The sequence below is a fragment of the Alexandromys fortis genome, unplaced genomic scaffold, assembly GCF_014885135.2.
Source record: "Alexandromys fortis isolate MF-2015 unplaced genomic scaffold, M_Fortis_MF-2015_v1.1 scaffold_25, whole genome shotgun sequence".
In the NCBI taxonomy this organism is placed as follows: domain Eukaryota; kingdom Metazoa; phylum Chordata; class Mammalia; order Rodentia; family Cricetidae; genus Alexandromys; species Alexandromys fortis.
In genome coordinates, this window is record NW_026067904.1 from 289,091 (window position 1) to 310,112 (window position 21,022).

The window sequence follows — 21,022 nt, forward strand, 5'->3', positions numbered from 1 at the left end:
GGGAGGGAGGCTGAGGAAATGCCTCAGTGGTTAAGAAGAGTTCAGTTACAAGTACCCATACTTGGCAGTTCACAATTGCCTGTAAATCATACCCAGGAGAACCCACTCTTCTGGCCTTGTGGGAACTGTATTCCCATGTGTACCCCCATACACACATATTTAAAAACAAATGAGGTCAGTCGTAGTGGCACAGGCCTTTAATCCCAGCATTCTGAGTGGCAAAGGCAGGTGGGTCTCTGTGAGTTAAAGGCCAGCCTGGTCAACAGAGAGTGCCAAGATAGTCAGGGCTAGAGCCGGGCGGTGGTGGCGCATGCCTTTAATCCCAGCACTCGGGAGGCAGAGGCAGGCGGATCTCTGGGAGTTCGAGGCCAGCCTGGTCTAAAAGAGTTAGTTCCGGGACAGGCACCAAAGCTACAGAGAAACCCTGTCTTGAAAAAAAAAAAAAAAAAGATAGTCAGGGCTACACAGAGAAACCCTGTCTCGAAAAACCAAAATAAAAGAAAAAAATATTTTGCCAGGCAATAGCAGGGCATGTCTTAATCCCAGCAGTCAGGAGGCAGAGGCAGGTGGATCTCTGTGAGTTTGATGCCAGTCTACAGATCAAGTTCCAGGACAGCCAAGATTATTACAGAGAAACCCTGTAATAAAAACAAAACAAACAAAAAGAATAAAGCTGATATGGTGGCTCACATTAGAAAGAGAGGATCAGGGCTGGAGAGATGGCTCTGAGGTTAAGAGCATTGGCTCCTCTTCCAGAGGTCTTCAGTTCAATTTTCACTAACCACAATGTGGCTCAGCCATTTATAGTGGGATCTGATGCCCTCTTCTGGCTTGCAGGTATACATGCAAACAGAGCACTCATACATAAATAAAAATCTTTAAAGAGTTCAACGACAGCCCAGACTACATTAAAAGGGTTGAAGATGTCACTTAGTAGTGCTTAACAAAGCAGTGGGTTGGATCCCCATCACCACAGAAACCATGTGTGATCTTTTCGTGTCTCTGTCTCTGTCTCTGTCTCTCACACACACACACACACACACACACACAGACAGACAGACAGACAGACAGCTGGAGAGTTGGCTCAGCAGGTTAAGAGCACTGAACTGCTCTTGCAGAAAACCTAGGTTCAATTTCCAGCATCCATGTGGCAGTCCCCAAATCTCTAACCCCAGTCGTAGGGAATCCAATGTTCTTGTTTCATCTCCTGGGGCAACAGACCAAGGTACACATACTCAACACACAGGTAAAATTTATACACATTTAAAAAATTTCATTTCCACAATCTTGGCACCTGCAGAGGCATGCTGGGAAATGCAAGTATGTCTAGAAGGTTGTGGTTCAAGGCCATTTTTGATGGCTATGAGTGTGCTTCTTAAAACTGAAGATATTCAGGGCTGGAGAGATGGTTCAAAGATTAAGAGCACTGGCTGCTCTTCTAGAGGTTCTAAGTTCAATTCCTAGCAAACATACTGTGACTCACAACCATCTATAATGAGATCTGGTGCCCTCTTCTGGTGTGCAGGCAGAATACTGTATGCGTAATAAATAAATAATTTTTTAAGAAAAAAAAACCCTGAAGATATTCATGCCCAAGATAAAACTGAATTCTACTTAGGCAAGAGATGTGTTCCTATGCATAAAGCAAAAAACAACACAAAATCAAACAAAAAACAACGCAAGGACTCATGAACAGGCAAACAACAAAACCAGAGCAATCTAGCGAAAGGAAGCTCAGGCCTATGCAAACAGTGACATGGTTCAAGACAAATTCCAAAGCAATTGGACACAGAATTCATGTGATGTTGTATCCCTCATGGATTTAAACTAATAAAAGTGGCTGGGCAATGGTGGCGCACGCCTTTAATCCTAGCATTCGGGAGGCAGAGGCAGGCGGATCTCTGTGAGTTCGAGACCAGCCTGGTCTACAGAGCTAGTTCCAGGACAGGCTCCAAAGCCACAGAGAAACCCTGTCTCGAAAAAACAAAAAAAAACAAAAAAAAACAACTAATAAAAGTGATAATAGGTACCTACTATCATCTGTTTTCTTTTTTTCTTCAAGGAATGTTTAAAAACCATACAGTGCCACTTGTGGGTTCTAAAAGTATTTTCTGGACAAATACAGAAAAGGTAGCAAGCAGAGGTATTCTGTAGTATGACAGAAGCATGAAAATATAATGCAGCCACGTACAGTGGTGGTGCACTCCTTTAATCCCAGCACTTGAAAAGGAGAGGCAGACAATCTGAGTTGGAGGCCAGCTTGGTCTACAGATTCCAGAGCAGCCAGGGCTACACAGAAACCCAGTCTCAAAACAAACAAAATATTACAATGCATCCATATGAGGGCTCACAATAATCCCTCCACTCTTCTGAACTCCATAGGCACCAAGTACATACATGGTTCACATACATCATTCACACAAAACGCTCATAATTCTTACTGCTTCCCCTTCTCAAGTGCTAGAATGGCAGGTGTGTTGTCACCATATTCAGCATTAGAATTTTAGTGAATCCAAGGAAACAAAATTATAACGTAGTATAAAGTCTTCAGGACAGCTAAGCACAAAAGGTGCTTCCCATCAAGCCTAACGACCCAAGTTCTTTACCTTGGATCCACACAGTGAAAGAACAAAACAACTTCCACAGGTTGCCTTCTAACCTCCATGTACACTTTGTGGTATATGCATAACTCCATGCACCCACACACAATAAATTAAATAAAATATAATTTAAAATTTTAAAAATACCTCAGCGCTCGAGTGTAGTGGAACAATCCTTTTTTACACTATGTATATGTACTACTCTCACTGGCTAATAAAAATTGATCAGCCAATAGCCAAGCAAACTGTACAGGTGAGATGATCAAACTGAGGATACAGGGAGAAAGAAGAGCAGAGTCAGAGACACCAGACAGCCACCAAAGAAGCAAGAATTGCTAGAGGACAGATAAAAGTAACAAGTCACATAGCAATACACAGATTAATAGAAATGGGTTAATTTTATAAATATAAGAGTTAGCTAGTAATAAGCCTGTGCTACTGGCCAAGTATTTATAATTAACATAAGCTTTTGTGTGTTTTAGGCAAGCAAATCTCTCTGAGTTCATGGCCAGCCTGGTCTACAGAGGGAGTTCCAGGACAGCCAAAGCTACTAAACATAGAAACCCTATCTCAACATACACACTTTTTTAATCCCAGCACCCAGGAGGCAGAGGCAGGCAGGTCTCTGAGTTTGAGGCCAGTCTGGTCTACAAAGCAAGTTCCAGCAAAGCCAGGGCTGTTACACAAAGAAATCCTTTCTTGAAAAATAATAATAAAATCTTAAAACTTAAACATATATGTAGTACAAAATTAAATTTATGGCACATGATTGATAAAAATTAAGATGTTAAGATAATGATTTAACACAATTTTATATGTATGTGTGTGCATATATGTTTAATTAGTGGTGTTTTGCCTACAGCAGTCAAAAGAGGATTACAGACCTTCTGGAACTGGAGTTACAGAAAGTTGTGAGCTGCCATGTGGGAGTTAAGAAACAAACCTAGAGGGCTGGAGAGATGGCTCAGAGGTTAAGAGCATTGCCTGCTCTTCCAAAGGTCCTGAGTTCAATTCCCAGCAACCACATGGTGGCTCACAACCATCTGTAATGGGGTCTGGTGCTCTCTTCTGGCCTGCAGGCATACAGAATATTGTATACGTAATAAATATTTAAAAAAAAGAAAGAAAGAAACCTAGGACTTCTAGACTAGAATAGCAGTAAGTGCTCTTAACTGCTGAGTCATTTTTTTCAGCTCCTACATCACACACACACACACACACTCTTCAAAAAGTTACCAATTATTTCTTCCTTCTCCATAAGTACTCTCAGTTTTCCAGCAGTAGCATCTACTAAATAAAACGCAGCTAATAAATCACTATCAGGACCAGCAAGATAGCTAAGCAGTTACTGTTTTCCTAGTGGGTGTCAAGTGATATCCTACAGTCCTTGTGATTTGTGATCTGCTTTTTGATAAGGCATAATGGTGAAGATAGATACTAGAACCCTTATAATAGCTGACAGAACTATAAACAATTGCCCAAATTGAAACAAAGTCTAGATTCCATTGCTTTATATGCATACAAGAGTATATCCAAAGCCGGGCGGTGGTGGCGCACACCTTTAATCCCAGCACTCAGGAGGCAGAGGCAGGCGGATCTCTGTGAGTTCGAGACCAGCCTGGTCTACAAAGCTAGTTCCAGGACAGGCTCCAAAGCCAGAGAAATCCTGTCTCAAAAAAAAAAAAAAAAAAGTACATCCATATAAAAATCAATACTTTAGCATAACTGTTACTATCTGTGAAGCTGAAGACTAAACACAGAACATTTAAGAGAAGGCCCTCGGAGATGGTTTAACAGTTAAGAAAGTATATTATTGCTCTTGAGGAGGACCTGAGTTCAGTTCTTAACTCCCTAACCACCCTGCACTCAAGCACCTAACCGAAACTTCAGAGCTGGGCATGATGGGAGATACCTTTAATCCCAGCACTCAGGAGGTACCTAGCTATAAACCATTCTCAGATTCCTGTATGAAGAAGTGTGGTATGTTTTAAACAGTCACTTTCTTAAGTGGCAATAGATAGCTAATACAAACAAGGTTAACAAGTATTTATAAAATGGGAAAATGACAGCATACCAACAGACAGGATGCAATGAAAGCAGCCAACTAAACAAATCATCTGCCACCTAAGGTGCAGAGATATACAGCACTGAGCTTCAAAAACATTCCTGCCTAAGGCAAGGCAAACAAATTAAACCTAATATTTGGAAATATGAAAAAAAGCCAGGGGCTGGAGAGATGGCTCAGCGGTTAAGAGCACTGCCTGCTCTTCCAAAGGTCTGAGTTCATTTCCCAGCAACGACATGGTGGCTCACAACCATCTGTAATGAGATCTGGTGCCCTCTTCTGGCCTGCAGGAAAGACAGAATACTGAGAATACTGTACACATAATAAATCAATCAATGGAAGGAAGGAAGGAAGGAAGGAAGGAAGGAAGGAAGGAAGGAAGGAAGGAAGGAAGGAAGCCTAAACTACCAAAACTAAGAGGCATGGTGTATACTCCTTTAATTCCAGCACTCAGGAGGTAGAGACATGAATTTGAAGTCATCCTCTGCTAGAGAGACAAGCCTGAGTCCAGCCCAGGTGACAAGACCCTACTTTGGAAAAAAATAAAATAAAACTAGGGATTGCCATGGAATCACATCAGCAGATTCCTCAGAAACAGCTAAAGAAAAATAACACTAGATTTTTAATTTTTCTATAGGCCCAAGTTTTTTTTTTTTTGGTATGTTTTTCAAGACAGTGTTTCTCTGTAGCTTTGGAGACTGGCCTGTAACTAGCTCTTGTAGATCAGGTTGGCCTCAGACTCAAGAGATCCGCCTGCCTCTGCCTCCCAAATGCTGGGATTAAAAGCATGTACCGCCACCACCCGGCTAGGCCTGAGTTTTAAATTTTCCTAAAAATTTAACAAATGAAAAAGCAGTTACTTTATTAAACTGTGGATATTAAATGCTCTATTGTTGTTGAAGAGACTGGAACTGATCTGGTTCCCAGCACCCACATCAGGTGGCAGAAAATTGTAACTCCAGTTCCAGGGATTCAAACATCTCTGGCCTTCTTAGGCACCTACATTCATATGCATAAGCCCACACAGGGTCTCTCCATGTAGTCCTAGCTGCTCTGGAAACTTGCTATCTAGACCAAGCTGACCTCAAACTCACAGAGACCCAACACCGGCCTAGACCTCCTTCCAGAGTGTTAGGATTAAAGGATGTGCCACCATACTCAGGACCCAAAAATAATTTTTTTCCTTTTTTTTTTTTTTTCAAGACAGGGTTTCTCTGTGTAGCCCTAGCTACACAGAACTCAGGGATCCACCTGCCTCTGACTCCTGATTGCTGGGACTAATGGTGTGTACCAACAGTGATGGTCCCCCCAAAAAATAAATCTTAAAAAAATAAAATAAAAATTTCAAATAAGCTGTGCTTTAATGGCTCATGTTTCTATCACAACTACCACTTAGGGAACTCGAGAGTTAAAGGACAAACTGAGATGCTGAGTGACATGTCTAAAATTTAACAAGCAAACAACTCAATACAAGGGGGTTAGGGCTGTAGTTCAGTGGCAAAGGGAATGCTTCATATGCTTGATGTCTGATGCTGTTCCCTCTTCAAAAAGAAAATAAAAATATTTAATTCAATTCAAAGGAAATGTTTATTTTATTATTACTATTATTATTATTTTGTTGTTTTTGAGACGGGGCTTCTCTTTAGCCCTGGCTGTCCTGGAACTTGCTCTGTACACCAGGCTGGCCTTGAGCTCAAAAGATTCACCTGCCTCTGTCTTCCAAGTGCTGGAATTAAAGGCCTGCACACCACTACCTGGCTTCAAAGGAGAATTTTGAAAGTATCTTTGGGAGGCTGGAGAACAGGCCCAGCAGTCAAGAGCATTCACTGGCTGTTCTTCTAGGGTTAGATTCCTAGACTCACTATGTAACTATGTTCCAGGAAATCGATCATACACCCTCTTCAAACACCGCAAGCATGTGGTCTGGCACACAGCTGTAAATGCAGGCAAAACACCCATAAACTAAATAAAAATCAAAAAGGAAAGAAACTCAGTTTTCCATCCAGCCAGAGGGTTTTTTTTTGTTTTTTTTTTTGTTTGTTTGTTTGTTTGTTTTTAATGTTTTAAACTGGGTAGTGGTGGAGAACCTTTAGTCCCAGCATTCAGGAAGAGGCAGGGGGATCTCTGTGAGTTCAAGGCAGCCTAGTGTACAAAGCCAAGTTCCAGGACAGCCAGAACACAGAGAAACTCTGTCTCAAAAAAAAAAAAAAAAAAGTGTTTTGTCTGTATGTATGTCTGCACCATGTGTGCCTGAGACTGTAGTTACAGACAATGTAAGTTGTCACGTGGGTACTGGGAAACCCTGGTTTTCTGGAAGAGTAGCCAGTGCTTTTCACTCTGAGACATTCCTGTAGCCCTTTAGCTGTAGTCTTATTAATCAAGTCATACCGTCTTGTCAGATAGTAGTCCTGGAAAATGTTGCAGTGCTAGTATTAGAAATCTACTACGTGGCATCTCACTTGACTCTCTAGACAGAACAAATGGTATTTTGTTTCCTTACACTATAAACTATCAAAACTTAATTTTTATAGAAAAAGCAAGTGTACATCTACATTTCCAACATGAGGGCTGTAATAGTTTTGTCAGCAACAGGCTTCAGTCAGGTATTCCTGTCCTGGAATTACCTAAGATATTTCAGCAGCCATCTCTCTGATTACAATATTCAGAATTGTAAGATCAAAACTACCCCTTAGCACTCAGAGATACACACTAAAAAGAACTTGCTTCCAAAACTTCTTACTCCTTAATAAAATGATTATATGGCCCACACCTTTAATTCCATCACTTGGGGAACAGGAGACAGGAGGATCTCTGTGAGTTCACAGTGAGTTCCAAGACAGTCAAGACTACATAAGAGACCCTGTCTCAAAAAAAAACAAAACAAAGAGTAGTACACTGACAAGACTTTTCCTGTTGCAAATAGGCATGAACCAAGCATGCACTAAAAGTGTGTTCCAGGATTTGGCTATGCCTACAGTTGTTTTATTCTAAAAAATGGGCTCTTAATGTTTCCCACATTGGTCCTGGACTCTTAGACTCAAGCAATCCTCCTGCTTCTGCCTCTTAATTTAGCTGAGAGTATGCCCATCTAAGAATCTTTGTCTAATGAGGGAAGATTTTCCAGAAAACTATATCATGACGTTTATCTTTTAGAGTAAGCTATGCCTGCTTTCCAGGGCAGTAAACCAAACACTCATGCTAGTATTCAGTATTCTACAGGAATATTTGTAATTTGTTTCATCATTTTGCCAAAAATTACTCAACCTATACCTCTATGAATATTAATGTAACACACAGCACACATTTCTAGCAGTTATCGTTTTTATTTTCTGAGATTCAGGAGATTAAGTGGAGTGGCAAACATTTTACCTTCAATTATTCTTAATTCAATGGCCAATACTATTTTTAAATTTAGTAATATTAGGAATCAGGACAGTACTACCCACTTTAATCCCAGCAACATTTCAAGAGAAATAGGTAGCAGATGCCCTATTTTCTAGCACCCTCATTCTCCTTTACTTTAGTTACATCCTACTTTAGTTATCTGTCTTGAGTTCAAAACCTTTTTTTAACTAAGAACTTTGTTTTGTCTCCTAAGAGTCTTAGAAGTTTGCCTTACTATTGGATCATTGATGGCATTACTATTATTTCAAAGCTACGTACACAAACCTTAAACTATCAAGACACCATTAAAATATGTAGGGAATTATGTTTTAAAGTATCTGAACTTGCTCATTTACTTATTAAGATAGAATCTTATGTACCCAAGACTGCCCTCAAATATAATTTATAGTTGAGGATGACCTTGAACTTCTGATCCTCCAGTCACCATCTTCTCAGTTCTGGGATTACATAAGTACCCAAAGTGCTAGAAATCAAAACAGGGCTTTGCAAACTAGTCAAGCACTCTCCCTACTGTGCTTCACCCCCAAGACTAGTACATTCTCTTTTGTCACTCTACAACTCCTGGAGGAATCAAAATATTCAGCCTGCTAACCTCAAAAACAGAAAAATTAAGCCTATATTTCAACAAGGGCACCTGCATCTTTACAACTAAAGGTAAAAGGAAAAACAGGAAGTCAAAAAGGTCTTTGATCAAAGAGACCATACAGTTCAGAGAACACACGAAACCCTCTTCACTCAAAGCCTACTGGATCTTATTTTAGACACAATTTTAATAAGCTCTGTGATCTGGTTTCTTAGCTCACAACAGATGAGATGCAGCCAACTGGAAAAGGGCTGGGGGTGGTACTAGGAGAGGCAGGCAGGCCTCAAAGCATCAAAACCTATAAAGTCAGCAGAAAACTGAAACACAGAAGGCTAATTGGTATAGACACTGACACAGACATGAAGACATACATGTGCACACACAATTCAAATCCCTGCTATAACCATACTATTCATAATGCGTCTCCATGGTAAATTCTGGCTAAAGACTAGCTCAAGAATCTCCAAGATATACATCAAAATAATGCCCATCAAAAGCTTTTTCCAGGACTTGGGGTAACTCAGTAGTGGGGTATCTGCTGAGAATGTACAAGGCCCTTCCTTGGTCCAATCCTCAACAGTGAAAATAAAAAGTGCTGTAAATTTGGCCAAAACAGACTATGCATGTATGAAATTCAAAGAATAAAAAATACGTACCAAAATTCAGACAAAAAGTACCAAATTCAGACAAAAATTTGCATTATTTATCAAAAAAGTAAGATACTGAGTTATTTTTTATTTTTGGGAGGCTTTTCAAGACAGGGTTACTCCAGTTTTGGAACCTGTCCTGGAACTTGCTCCGTAGACCAGGCTGGCTTCGAACTCACAGATATACACCTGCCTCTGCCTCCCAAGTGCCACCATCCAGCAAAATACTGAATTTCTAAAGATGCCTCCTGTCAAATGGGGTAAATTTTAAGAATTCTATTAGAACCAGATAAAACACTTCATGATGGGCTGGAGAGATGGCTCAGAGGTTAAGAGCACTGACTGGTCTTCCAGACGTACTGTGTTCAATTCCCAGCAACCACATGGTGGCTTACAACCTTCTATAATGAGATCTAATACCCTCTCCTGGTGTGCAGGCAGAACACTGCATACATAATAAATCTTTAAAACAAAAGGGAAAAAAAACACTTCATGACATTTGAGGTTGAAGGGATATTTAAATAATAGCTCTTTTCAGATTCTGACAACAGGAAAGGCAACACTAAGACTGATTATACAGACCAAGCAAGTCTTGGGATTCCAGACCAGATATATTGGGCTGAGGATAAGATAGGAATGGTTTTAACTGTATCCATTAAGCCAATATAAACTATATATGCCACGCAAAAAAAAAAAAAAAATGAGAAACACAACTTCTGCTTTTGTTTTCACAATAATTTTGATGAAAATAAAAGAGGGGTTTTCTAGTCTTTGGCAGTCTAAAAGAAGTCAAGTCATACTTGACTTCAACAAAGGTTCTAGGTTACTAAATGGGGATAGAGAGATACATATATAAATTTAAAAAACTGAGCTAAGAATGTACCTCAGATGGCGGAGTTCAAACTCTGGGTTTGATTCCAGGGCCACTTAAAACTTAACAGGGTGGGACATGCTTACAGTCACAGTATTCAGGAGGTAGGGGCTGAAGGAGCACAAATTCAAAGTCATGCCCCCATACATAGTTTCAGGCCAGTTTGGAATACATGCAAACCTGTATCAGGAAAATAACTGGGGGACTGAGACAGGTTTGTTCTTGCTGAGAACCCAGGTAGGATTCCCAGCTCCTGAATGGTGGCTCACAACCACGTCTAACTCCAGTTCCAGGTGATTCAACAGGCATATACAGTGAGCACACAGATACATGAAAGCAAAACATTCATAAAGTAAAACACATAATTGTAAAAGGTTTATTGAAACAAATAGCCAGATGGTAGTTGTACACATCCTTAAGCCCAGAACTCAGGAGGCAGAGGCAGGTAGATCTTTGTGAGTTCAAGACCAGAGTGGTGTACAAGCAAGTTCCAGTACAGCCAGGGCTACAAAGAGAAGCCCTGAACAAAAGCTCAATCTCTAGGACCCGTGGAAAGGTGTAAAATAGTTCAAGTGTGCCGGGCGGTGGTGGCGCACGCCTTTAATCCCAGCACTCGGGAGGCAGAGGCAGGCAGCTCTCTGGGAGTTCGAGGCCAGCCTGGTCTACAAGAGCTAGTTCCGGGACAGGCACCAAAGCTACAAAGAAACCCTAGCTCGAAAAAAAAAAAAAATAGTTCAAGTGAGGGCTATGGGTGAAACATACACAGACATTTTTAAGGTCATGTGATCATTTCTAAACCTGACTTCCTTTTTAAAGATTTATAAGAACTGGGAATGTAGTTCAGTGGTAGAGTGTTTGCCTTAGCATACATAAGATTCTGGGCTCAATTCCTTGTACTGTTCAAAAAGATTTAAAGTGAAGGCAGGTGTGGTGGTACCTGCCTGCATCCCAGTACTGAGGATAAATACCAACCTGAACAATAGTGACAGCCTATCTCAAAAACAACTGGGAGCAAATGTTATTTTAAGACTTAAGTGGGGGGCTGGAGAGATGGCTCAGAGGTTAAGAGCATTGCCTGCTCTTCCAAAGGTCCTGAGTTCAATTCCCAGCAACCACATGGTGGCTCACAACCATTTGTAATGAGGTCTGGTGTCCTCTTCTGACCTGCAGTCATACACACAGACAGAATATTGTATACATAATAAATAAATATTTAAAAAAAAAAAGACTTAAGTGTACGTTTTGAGTCAGTGTTATTGCCCTCTCTGAAGAAGTCTCTACGCTATTAACTCATTGGTTTAATCTCAGCACTCTCAAGGTAGAGGTAGATGGCTCTTGGAGTTTGAGGCCAGCCTGGTCTACATCACAGTAAGTTGCAATCCAACAGAGCTAGGAAGACCCTACCTTAAGGGAAAAAAAATTAAGAATCTTTGCAAATTATCACACATCAAACTCACTTTCTCTCCCAGCTTTGGGGGATCTTCTATAGGTATAACTCAAACAGCAACTCAAATTGATAACTTCCCATTAGACTCTATAAGGATCTATGACTGTTAAAGTCTTTGAAATACATACACATGCTGGGTGGCAGTGGCAGGTGCCTCTAATCCCAGCTCTTGGGAGGAAGATCTCTGAGTTTAAGGCCAGCCTGGTCTACAAAGAAAATAAGTTCCAGGACAACCAGGGCTGCTACACAGAGAAATCCCATCTCCAAAATGAGAGGGGGAGGGGGGGGGGAAGAGAGAGAGGGAGGGAGAAGGAGAGGGAGAGAGAGGAGACGATATATACACATTACTTGGATGTTTATCCTTTACATGGTTTTTCAAGAGATCTTTCATTAAGCTCATATTTAAAAAAAATATTAATTTATTTATCTTTATTTTATGGGCATTGCTGTGAAGGTTATCAGACCCCCTGGAACTGGAGCCACAGTTGTGAGCTGTCATGTGGGTACTGGTTGAACATAGGTCCTCAGAAGAACAGGCAGTGCTCTTAACCGCTGAGCCATCTCTCCAGCCCCAAGTCCATTCTTCTTTTATCAAGGACCCTGCTTCATTTTAGTGTAAGACTTATTGCTAAAGCCTATCCTTTGATTTCTTAAAAAAAAAAAAAAATTCAAGCAAAAATTGGTAAGGTGCTAATTCACGGTAAGGAATGGAATTAATTCCACATTCCAAGTCTTGAATAAAGAATAAAATGAGGACCAATTGCTGAACTGTGGTTTCCCATCTTTCAATCTGCATTTTGACTTCGTTCTCCATTCTTTGTGTCCCCATCCTATCAGCCCTTACGGGTAATCTCAGGCCCTACCAGGTGAAGATTTAATATGGCCCATCTGAGCCAAATAAAATGCCAAACAAAATTCACAGTGGGTGACTTTTTACGTCCAAGGAAAAAAATAATAGTGACACCAAGAGGTTAATATTGGCGGGAGGACGCTAAAGTTTACGCCAAGCCTATGTTCTCCTAATACTAAATCGTATAAGTGGCTAACCTTTCGTTTAAAAAAAAAAAAAAGAACTAAGAAATTATTACTAACCAAAAATTGAGTAAAATCCCTTCTAAATTAAGTCTTCACGAATATATCGTCTAATTTTAGCGTTAAAATCATTTTGGGAGAAGTCTGTGAAAGGAATTTCTCCGGCGGTGTTCAACGTTCGGTTTTCGGAACTGCCTGGCTTCACCCTACCAGGTAAACAGTTGTTCCACTAGCTCCCGTCCTACAAAACTGAAGGGTTAGTCTCCGACGACATGCGGCAACCCCGAGGAACAACGCTTCTCCACTTAACCCCCTCCGCCCTCCGGAGGGGCATTCTCTTCCCTCTGACTTTCCAGACCAGTAAGGACGACTTCAGCGTGCAGCCAGCTGCCCAAGAGTTAAGTGAACTCAAGGAAACAGTCACGGATCGGGCAAAGGGACCCTCCGGTCGCACCCTGTCTGGGTGCTCGATCTCAGGGAGCTCCGGGTAGGGCGCCCGAGTAGGGGGACAGAGATTGGCCAAGCAGCCCTATCGACCTCAAACCATAGGGCCGCCCAACGCCCCAGTCGCTGCCCCCACCCCCCCTTCCCGCGCCGTCCAAGTCCCCTTCCCAGGCGGACAATAGCCCTAAAGAGCAGCAAGTCCCAGGCTGGAGGGAGGCCTGGAAAGGCGGCGGGGTGGACGACAGCGAGGACCGGAGCAACTTCGGCCTAGCAGGGTCCCCGCGCTCCGGCCTTCGCGGGCGCCATCTCTGGGAGTGGGGTGTGAAGGCCGCCCCGTGGGGCCGGCGCCGGCAGCGGGAAGCAAACGCCGCGAGCCCGGCGGAGGCGACCGCGGGAAGTGCAGGCCGCAGCCTACTCAGCGGGCTCTCCCAGCGGCCCATTCCCACAGCAACACCCCGGTCGCTTACCTTGTGGATTCTCTTCAGAGCCATGGTGGGAAACGGTGGCGATGGCCCCCGGGGCGGGGACGGGGACGGGGGAGGGACGGGGAAGGGGCGAGGGGGGCCTGAGACCGCCCGAGCGGTCGCGAGTCGGCCGGAGAAGACCGGGAGCTCCGAAGCGCGGATCCGACGAGCTGAGGGCCGAGGCCCACTCAGCTACTGGCCTGCCGCAGCGGTCACCGCATCACCCGGCGGCGGCCCCTTTATGCGCTGCTGCCACAGCCGCCGCCGCCGTAGCCGCCTCTTCCTCGTAGGCTCAGCGCCGCCTCCTCAGCCGCCGTGGATCCCTCCGCCGGGGAGGAAGCGCCCCAGACCCCGGGCTCGCCGAGAGCCTTACGGTCGCGGAGCCGGGGAAGCCTGCTGGCTTGCCTAATGCAGGTGGACTAAGAGACGCGCGGGCGGGCGGGCGGGCGGGCGAGCGGCGCCGCCGGGGTGGGGCCGCCAGAGCGCGGGGTGGGCCCAGGCCGAGGGGCAGGTCGGGAGGCTCCGGGATTGGCGGGCCTGGGAGGGAGGGCCGGGCCGGCGGCGGAAGGATACGGGCCGCCCCTGCGAGGACCTTACGCGCCGGCGCAGCCACGGCCGCGGAGGGGATGACGTCGCGAGGCACGGAGAGGTGATCTCGCGAGAGTTTACGCGCGGGTTCTAGATGCTCCTCCGCCAAGGCCCCAAATTGGCCCCCGGTACCCTGTGCGCGTGGCGCTTCGAAGATCAATAAACGCTTAAAGGGACGCGTTCCCCACATTGTTTAGTCCCCAGCAGACTCAGAAGGAAGTACCAAATCCCGCTGCTACTTTCCTGAAAGAGAAAGGGACTTTCAAGGTCACACAACTCTTCATCTATTGGCAGTTTTAGGGTCCTCGAGCTTGCAAAAGGGGAGCCTTGAGGCTAGCCATCCAACCAAGACCCCGGCTGGACATGACTCGAATGTTCTTTCCGCAGCCACCGGCCTGTTAGCCTTAGGAAATATGCCATGGAGAATAAGAAAATATGGAAAGGATTTTTTAACCCTCCCCCCCTTTTTTTTTTTTGCGGGGGATGGGGGGGGGTGTAACAGCCCTAGCTGTTCTGGAATTAGCTCTTGTAAACCAGGCTGGCCTCAAACTAACAGACATCCACCTGCCTCTGTCTACCGAGAGTGCCACTCTACCGCTGCCCCATTTCGATTTTTATACTTAATTTTTCATATATTGGATGTTTTACATTTATTTGTCTGTTTGCTTGCCTATTTATTTTAATTAAAAAATTAGCTCAGTAGTGGCGAATGCCTTTAATCCCAGGTTTCAGAAGGCAGAGGTCGGCAGATCTCTGAGTTCGAGGCCAACCTGGTCTACACAGCTAGTCCAGGACCTGACTTGAAATCCTGTCTCAAAGAAATCATTATATAGAGAGAGGTTTTTCCTGAATGGATATCTGTGTACCACAAGCATGCCTAATGCTGTGCCTAGTGCCAGAGAGGTCAGAATAGGGGTCCTGATTGACTCGAGCTAGAGTTACAGATGGTTGTGAGCTGCCATGGGGGTACTGGGAATTCACCTAGATCCTCTGGAAGAACAGTCAGAATTTTTAACTACTGAGCCATCTCTCCAGCCCTTATTTTACTTATGTTTTTTTTTTTTTTTTTTGAGACTTCATCTTAGTAGCCCTGGTGGCCAGGAACTGATTATAGAGATCAGGCTGGCCTTGAACTCGGAATGCTAGGATTAAAGAAGTGTGTCACCACACCAGACAATTCTTTTTTCTCTCTCTCTTTTTAAAGATGTGTATGTATGTATATATGTACGTATGTATGTATGTGTTTATTTGGTTTTTCAAGGTAGGGTTTCTCTGAGTAGCTCTGGCTGTCCTGGAATTCACTTTGTAGGTCAGGCTGTCCTCGAACTCCTGGAGATATGCCTACGAGGAAAGGCTCCAAAGCTCAAAGCTACAGAGAAACTCTGTCTCGAAAAAAAAAAAAAAAGATTAATTTTTTTTTCTTATAAAAGAAAATTTTTTCTCTTACCTGCAACGACTTTTTTTTTTTGAGACAAAGCTCTGTAGCTTTGGAGCCTGTCTTGGAACCAGCTCTTGTAGACCAGGCTGGCCTCGAACTCACAGAGATCCACCTGCCTCTGCCTCCCGAGTGCTGGGATTAAAGGTGTGCGCCACCATCGCCTGGCGATTTATTAATTTTTTTTATTTTATGTGATTTGGTATCTTGCCTTGCATTGATGTCTATGTACTCCTTCTGTGCCTAGAAGCCAGAAGAGGGTGTCAGAGCCCCGGGAACTGGAAGTAATCTTGGTGTTGAGTCACCTGTGGGTGCTGGAAACTGAACCTAGGTTCTCTGTAAGAGCAAGTGCTCTTAGTTACTGAGCATCTCTTCAGCCTCTTGCCCAACTTTTACATGAATTTGGAGGATTTGAACTCAAGCCCTCATTCTTGCATAGCAAATACACCTACCTGCTTACCCACTCAACAAAGACCCTAGCCTGTTGCTGTTTTGGTTTTGTTTTCTCTATTTTTTTTTTTTTGAGGCAAGTTATTATACTGTTACTGGAAAATTTTTGGAACCTCACCTACTACCTTGGAAATTGGGGTCCCTTTATGAGAGTCTTGGTCTTGCTTTTGTTTTGTTGTTGTTGATTTTTCGTTTGTTTGTTTGGTTTTGTTTTTGCTTTTCCCAGACAGGGTGTCTCTGTGTAACAGTTCTAGCTGTTCTGGAACTAGCTCTTGTAGACCAGGCTGGCCTCAAACTCACAGATATCTGCCTGCCTCTGTCTCCCGAGTGCTGGTCTGGTCTTGCTTTTTAATTAAGTTTTTAGATTTATTTATCTTATTTTATGTGTATAAGTGTTTTTGCTTACATATATGTGTGTTGTGTGTGTGTGTGTGCATCATGTGCTTGCCTGGTGCCCACAGAAGCCAGGAAGGGCATCAGATCCCCTGGAACTGAACTTAAGGGTTGTTGTGCGCTACTCTGGGAATCAAACCCAGTCCTCTGAGAGAACACCAAGTACTCCAAGACTCTGAGCCATTTCCCTGGTCTTGTAAAAAAAAAATTAATAAAGGACTCAGAACAATTTTATTTGAGTTGAAAACAGAAACCCAGAGCAGGAAAGGCGGAAACTTGAACAGGTGCGCAGAGGACAATTGATTAAAAGGAAAAGAAAAGGCTGTGCCAGGGAGTGAAGGTGGCACTGAAGCCAAGCCCATGGCAAGAGAGGCGCTTTGAAGACAGCAAAGCCCAGCGGCAGGGAAAGCCTGCTCAGGAAGGGAATCTCTGCGAGCCTGTGGCTCCTTTCTGGGAAGGAAAGGTACATCACCTCCCTGAAGGTATAATTATTCTTCCTATCTCTTCAGCTGGATTTAGAGTAAATCTACCTTCCTGAGGATACTCCTTCAATCAGGTGATTGCCTAGCCTAACTGGAATGTTAGGTCTCCAAGCAAGCCAGAAATTCTATTTTCTTGACCAAAAAGAAAGAGCTTCCTTTCAGTGGGCCTCAAGGCTGCTGTAAAATCACCATGTGGCCCAGACTTGCCAAACTCTTGACACCACTCTTCCTGAAATTACAGGAGATTGTCGCTTTATCTGTCATTCATCCCCACACCAGTCCCTGAAGACAGGGTCCCCTTGAGTCGTCCGGGTGGGTCCTCCAAGTCATGGTCTTTCTGTGTCAGCCTTCAGGGTTCTGTAAAGCTGTCAATATGGCTGTCCTCTCCTACACAGGGCCACCGTATCAGTGGAGGCTATGTTGGGGCTCTGGGGGTGAAGGCTGTGTTGCTCTTGGTCTTCTTCACATTTTTGTTAGCATATATTGTACAAAACAATGCATTTCTTTGTGGAATGTTCATGCAGACGTACAGTATACTTTGACCATATGTAATCATCTGTCCTGTCCCTTTAAGACACAAGCCACACCCACTCCCTCCCCTTCAGTTTCCAACCTGAGTCCTTTCCTTCTCTCTCTCTCTCTCTCTCTCTCTCTCTCTCTCTCTCTCTCTCTCTCTCTCTCTCAGAGGCAGCCTCTATCTCTCCCTTTTTCCCACTTCTCCCCTTTCCTCCTCTCTGTTTCTCTCTCTCTCTGGTCTTCGCCCTTCTCTCCTTCCCCTCCATTACCTACTAAATAAATATGCAACTTCACTCTACATTTCTCTGTCTCTCACCCGCCACGCGGCTTCCTGCCTGGGGCCCGGCTGCCTTTGTGGCCTGCCATAGTCTCAGGACCCGCTGCCTTGATTTCACAGAGATCTGTCTACCTCTGCCTCCTGAGCATGGATTAAAAGTCTGTCACCACACTCAGTCAGAGGCCATTCTTGTTTTTTTTTTTTTTTGTTTTTGTTTGTTTGGTTTTTTTTTTTTTTCCTTTTGGTTTTTCAAGACACGGTTTCTCAGTAGCTATGGAGTCTGGAGTCTGTCCTGGAACTCACTCTGTAGTCCAGGCTGGCCTCAAACTCAGAAATCCACCTGCCTCTGCCTCCTGAGTGCTGGGATTAAAGGTGCACGCCACCACTGCCCGGCCACAGGCCATTCTTAAAGGATGCCTATAATTGAGGCCTGTCAGTGGTGGCACACACCTTTAATCCCAGAATTTGGAAGGCAGAGGCAGGTGGATCTCTGTGAGTTTGAGGCCAGCCTGGTCTACAAGAGCTAGTTCCAGGAAAGCTAGGACTGTTACACAGGGAAACCCTGTGAAAAGGATGCATCTTTTACATCTGGATTCAGAAACCTCCATTAGAGTTTGTGGGGCAGCAATGAAGCCTGAGAAAGGGGCAGGACCTTGAAGTCTTTGCATACCCAGGTGTTACCTGCTGGCAGTGGAGGTTGGGTGAATGGGCAGGATTACATTCTCCTCGGGCCTGAATGTGGTGTGGAGCTGTTCTTAACCTGTCCACCCTCTACCTCCAAACTTTGCCCCACCCCACCCCCCACTTCTGGAGCCAGGGGCTGACTCCCAGCAAGGGAGGCAGGAGAACTGTAGGGGGCCTATTTGGACCTTAATAATCATCATCACAAAGGCCTTCTTGACTAGGTCCCAGGATTCCTGGAGGCTTGTTCAAGGCACCCTTCTCTAGGATCTTCAGGCCTTCTTTGATCTCAATTCACCCCGAGGCTGGGCCTCCTGAGGTGGCTAGATACTGCATAACAGTGGTCCTTTCCCTGGCTTTTCCTGCATCCTTTCGCTCTTAATGACAACAAAAGCTAACACCAGTGTCTCTAGGAGGGAGACGCTGTTACAAAGGAAAGGTCCTTAACTGCTCCAGGCATCTGGCCTGCAGCTCCAGTGTGCTGCTCCTCCCACCTCTTCCTCCAGTTGGCCTTCTAGTTTCCCCGGCCTTCAGGGTATTTTCAAAGTTCCTCCTTTATCTTAGCTCCCATTACCAGCTCCTTAGCCTTTGTCATCAAACACTGTCTCTCTCATCATTCGTGACACCTCTAAAATCCCAAAAGGATAATTTTATTTCCCTGAGACAGGATTTCTCTGTGTAACAGTTTTGGCTGTCCTGGAACTCACTCTGTAGACCAGGCGGCCTGCCTCCTGAGTGAGATTAAGACTAAAGGTCTTCGCAATCACCACCAGGCTGAGGATTGTTTTCTTATTCCCTCTCTATTCAGTCAAGTCTCCACCCTTTCTGGTACCTCTGTTAGCCAACTTTGACCTTTAAGGGAAGGTCAAAGGTCCCCATTGCTGTTAAAGGGCTCTAGCAGTGCTTCCTTAGCCCTGGCCACAGAACTGACCTATTCTGAAGTTTCAAGTCCCCTTTCATCAGGTTCTCTCTTCCTGGGAGATCTGGATCTGATCCCAACAACCACCCACCGTGGTAGAGCTGGGGGTGGGAGCAAACAGAGCCTGGCCCCACCGTTTGCAAGCTATTTGACTATGACAAAAATGACTGAAATTCTTTTCCGCCCCGGTCTCCTTATCCATAAACTGGGAATAAAGATAACACCCATCTCTGCAGCCTTTGGTGAGAAGGAGATCAGATAGGGACATACTGCTGAGAAACCGGTGCTGTGAGAGAGGGATGGTTTCCATGTCAGTATAGAGATGTGTGGAGAGAATCTTAACACCCCACTCCTGGTGACAAACATTTCTCTGAATCCTCTGGGAGGCCTTGGGTGCCAGGGTCAGCCAGCATTCAGGGAACCTGCTTACATGGCTGACTGACCTATCCCATGGTTATGGAGTTTCCTATTCCCAGGCTCCCTAGGAATCCTGTCCAGGCTGGCTGCTGCCTGCTCAGCCCTCTCTACCTCCCACTGGGTTTATCTCCTCCCTAACACAGACTCTCAAAAGGCCCATCTGTATTTCCTTCTCCCAGCATTAGATTCCAGGGGAAATTCAAATTATCTCGAGGACTATTGTTTCAATAATCCGATAGTCAAAGAAACACAAGTGTCTCTTTAGAATATCTTTAGTCCTGCCAGGATAGTTACGCTGTCACGTCTTGTTCTCATGGTTTACTTATCTCCTCCACTAGACTGCAAGGAAGGAAAAGATGATACTGTTCTATCGGGCCATCTGAGGGCCTTGCTCTGCTCAAGTCTGTCTGGTTCACATGATGCTGAGTATTGGGGAAAGGGCTGAGATAGTCAAGGACTTCTACGTTCTGAGTCCCTGGCTTCTGTGAATTTAGCCTGTGATAAGGGCCCGCCTAGGAGAAAGGGAAGGCAACATGGCATAATCAGTATCTGTGTGTACATGTGTGGCTGTCATAACCATGTAACACAGACCGCTCAGTTGCAATGTATGTTACCATGTAAGAGAGAAAAGGGGGACTAAAATATAAAAGAAAATGACAAAAAGGTGTATAAGGCAATGCACCCTATGTTAGGGGATTAGTCTTTTTGTTTGTTTGTTTTTTGAGACAGCGTTCTTCTGTAGTTTTAGAGCCTGTCCTGGAACTAGCTCTTGTAGACCAGGCTGGTCTCGAACTCACAAAAATCTACCTGCCTCTGCCTTCCGAGTGCTGGGATTAAAGGCATGTGCCACCACCGCCAGGCTGGGGAATCAGTCTTTGGGTGTGAATTTGCTGAGCTAATCTTGACATAATAATAAACTCTGCAGCATCCTGGCAGAGAGCCTTGGTGTGCCACGTCTCTGCCATGAGACTCTGAAAATGAGCCCCGTGGAGTGAGGACTTTGATGATCTGGAAGGACACTGGCGTGGCATAGTAGATTACTTACAGGTGGGTATCTCTGGGGTCTAGACTCAGTCCTTGTGGGGTCTGTGGGTCTATAGCTGCACTGCCTATATCTGACTGGCCTGATGGTCATCTTTCTCTGGCTTTCAGGGCATCAGATACCAGAAGACAGGGGACTCACGAGCACCCGTTTCCACAGCTGGACCTGCTTATTCAAACGAGCCTGCAGCAATCGCCTCAGAGAGCCTACAAGTCACTTTTCCCAGGATACCCAACTCACTCCCATCCTGGGAGGCAGCCCCAT

The 21,022-nt window shown here is 44.6% G+C and overlaps 1 protein-coding gene across 1 annotated transcript in view; it reads right to left on the bottom strand.

Annotated features, from left to right (window-relative positions):
• The window catches only part of Ube2d2 (ubiquitin conjugating enzyme E2 D2), a 37,788-nt gene extending 24,092 nt beyond the window's left edge, over window positions 1-13,696 (bottom strand). Inside the window, exon 1 of the mRNA XM_050134903.1 lies at window positions 13,562-13,696. Within this exon, the coding sequence (XP_049990860.1) occupies window positions 13,562-13,585 (24 nt within the window). The 5' untranslated portion in view covers window positions 13,586-13,696. The remainder of the gene's footprint in view (window positions 1-13,561) is intronic.
• Window positions 13,697-21,022: the final 7,326 nt, after the last annotated feature.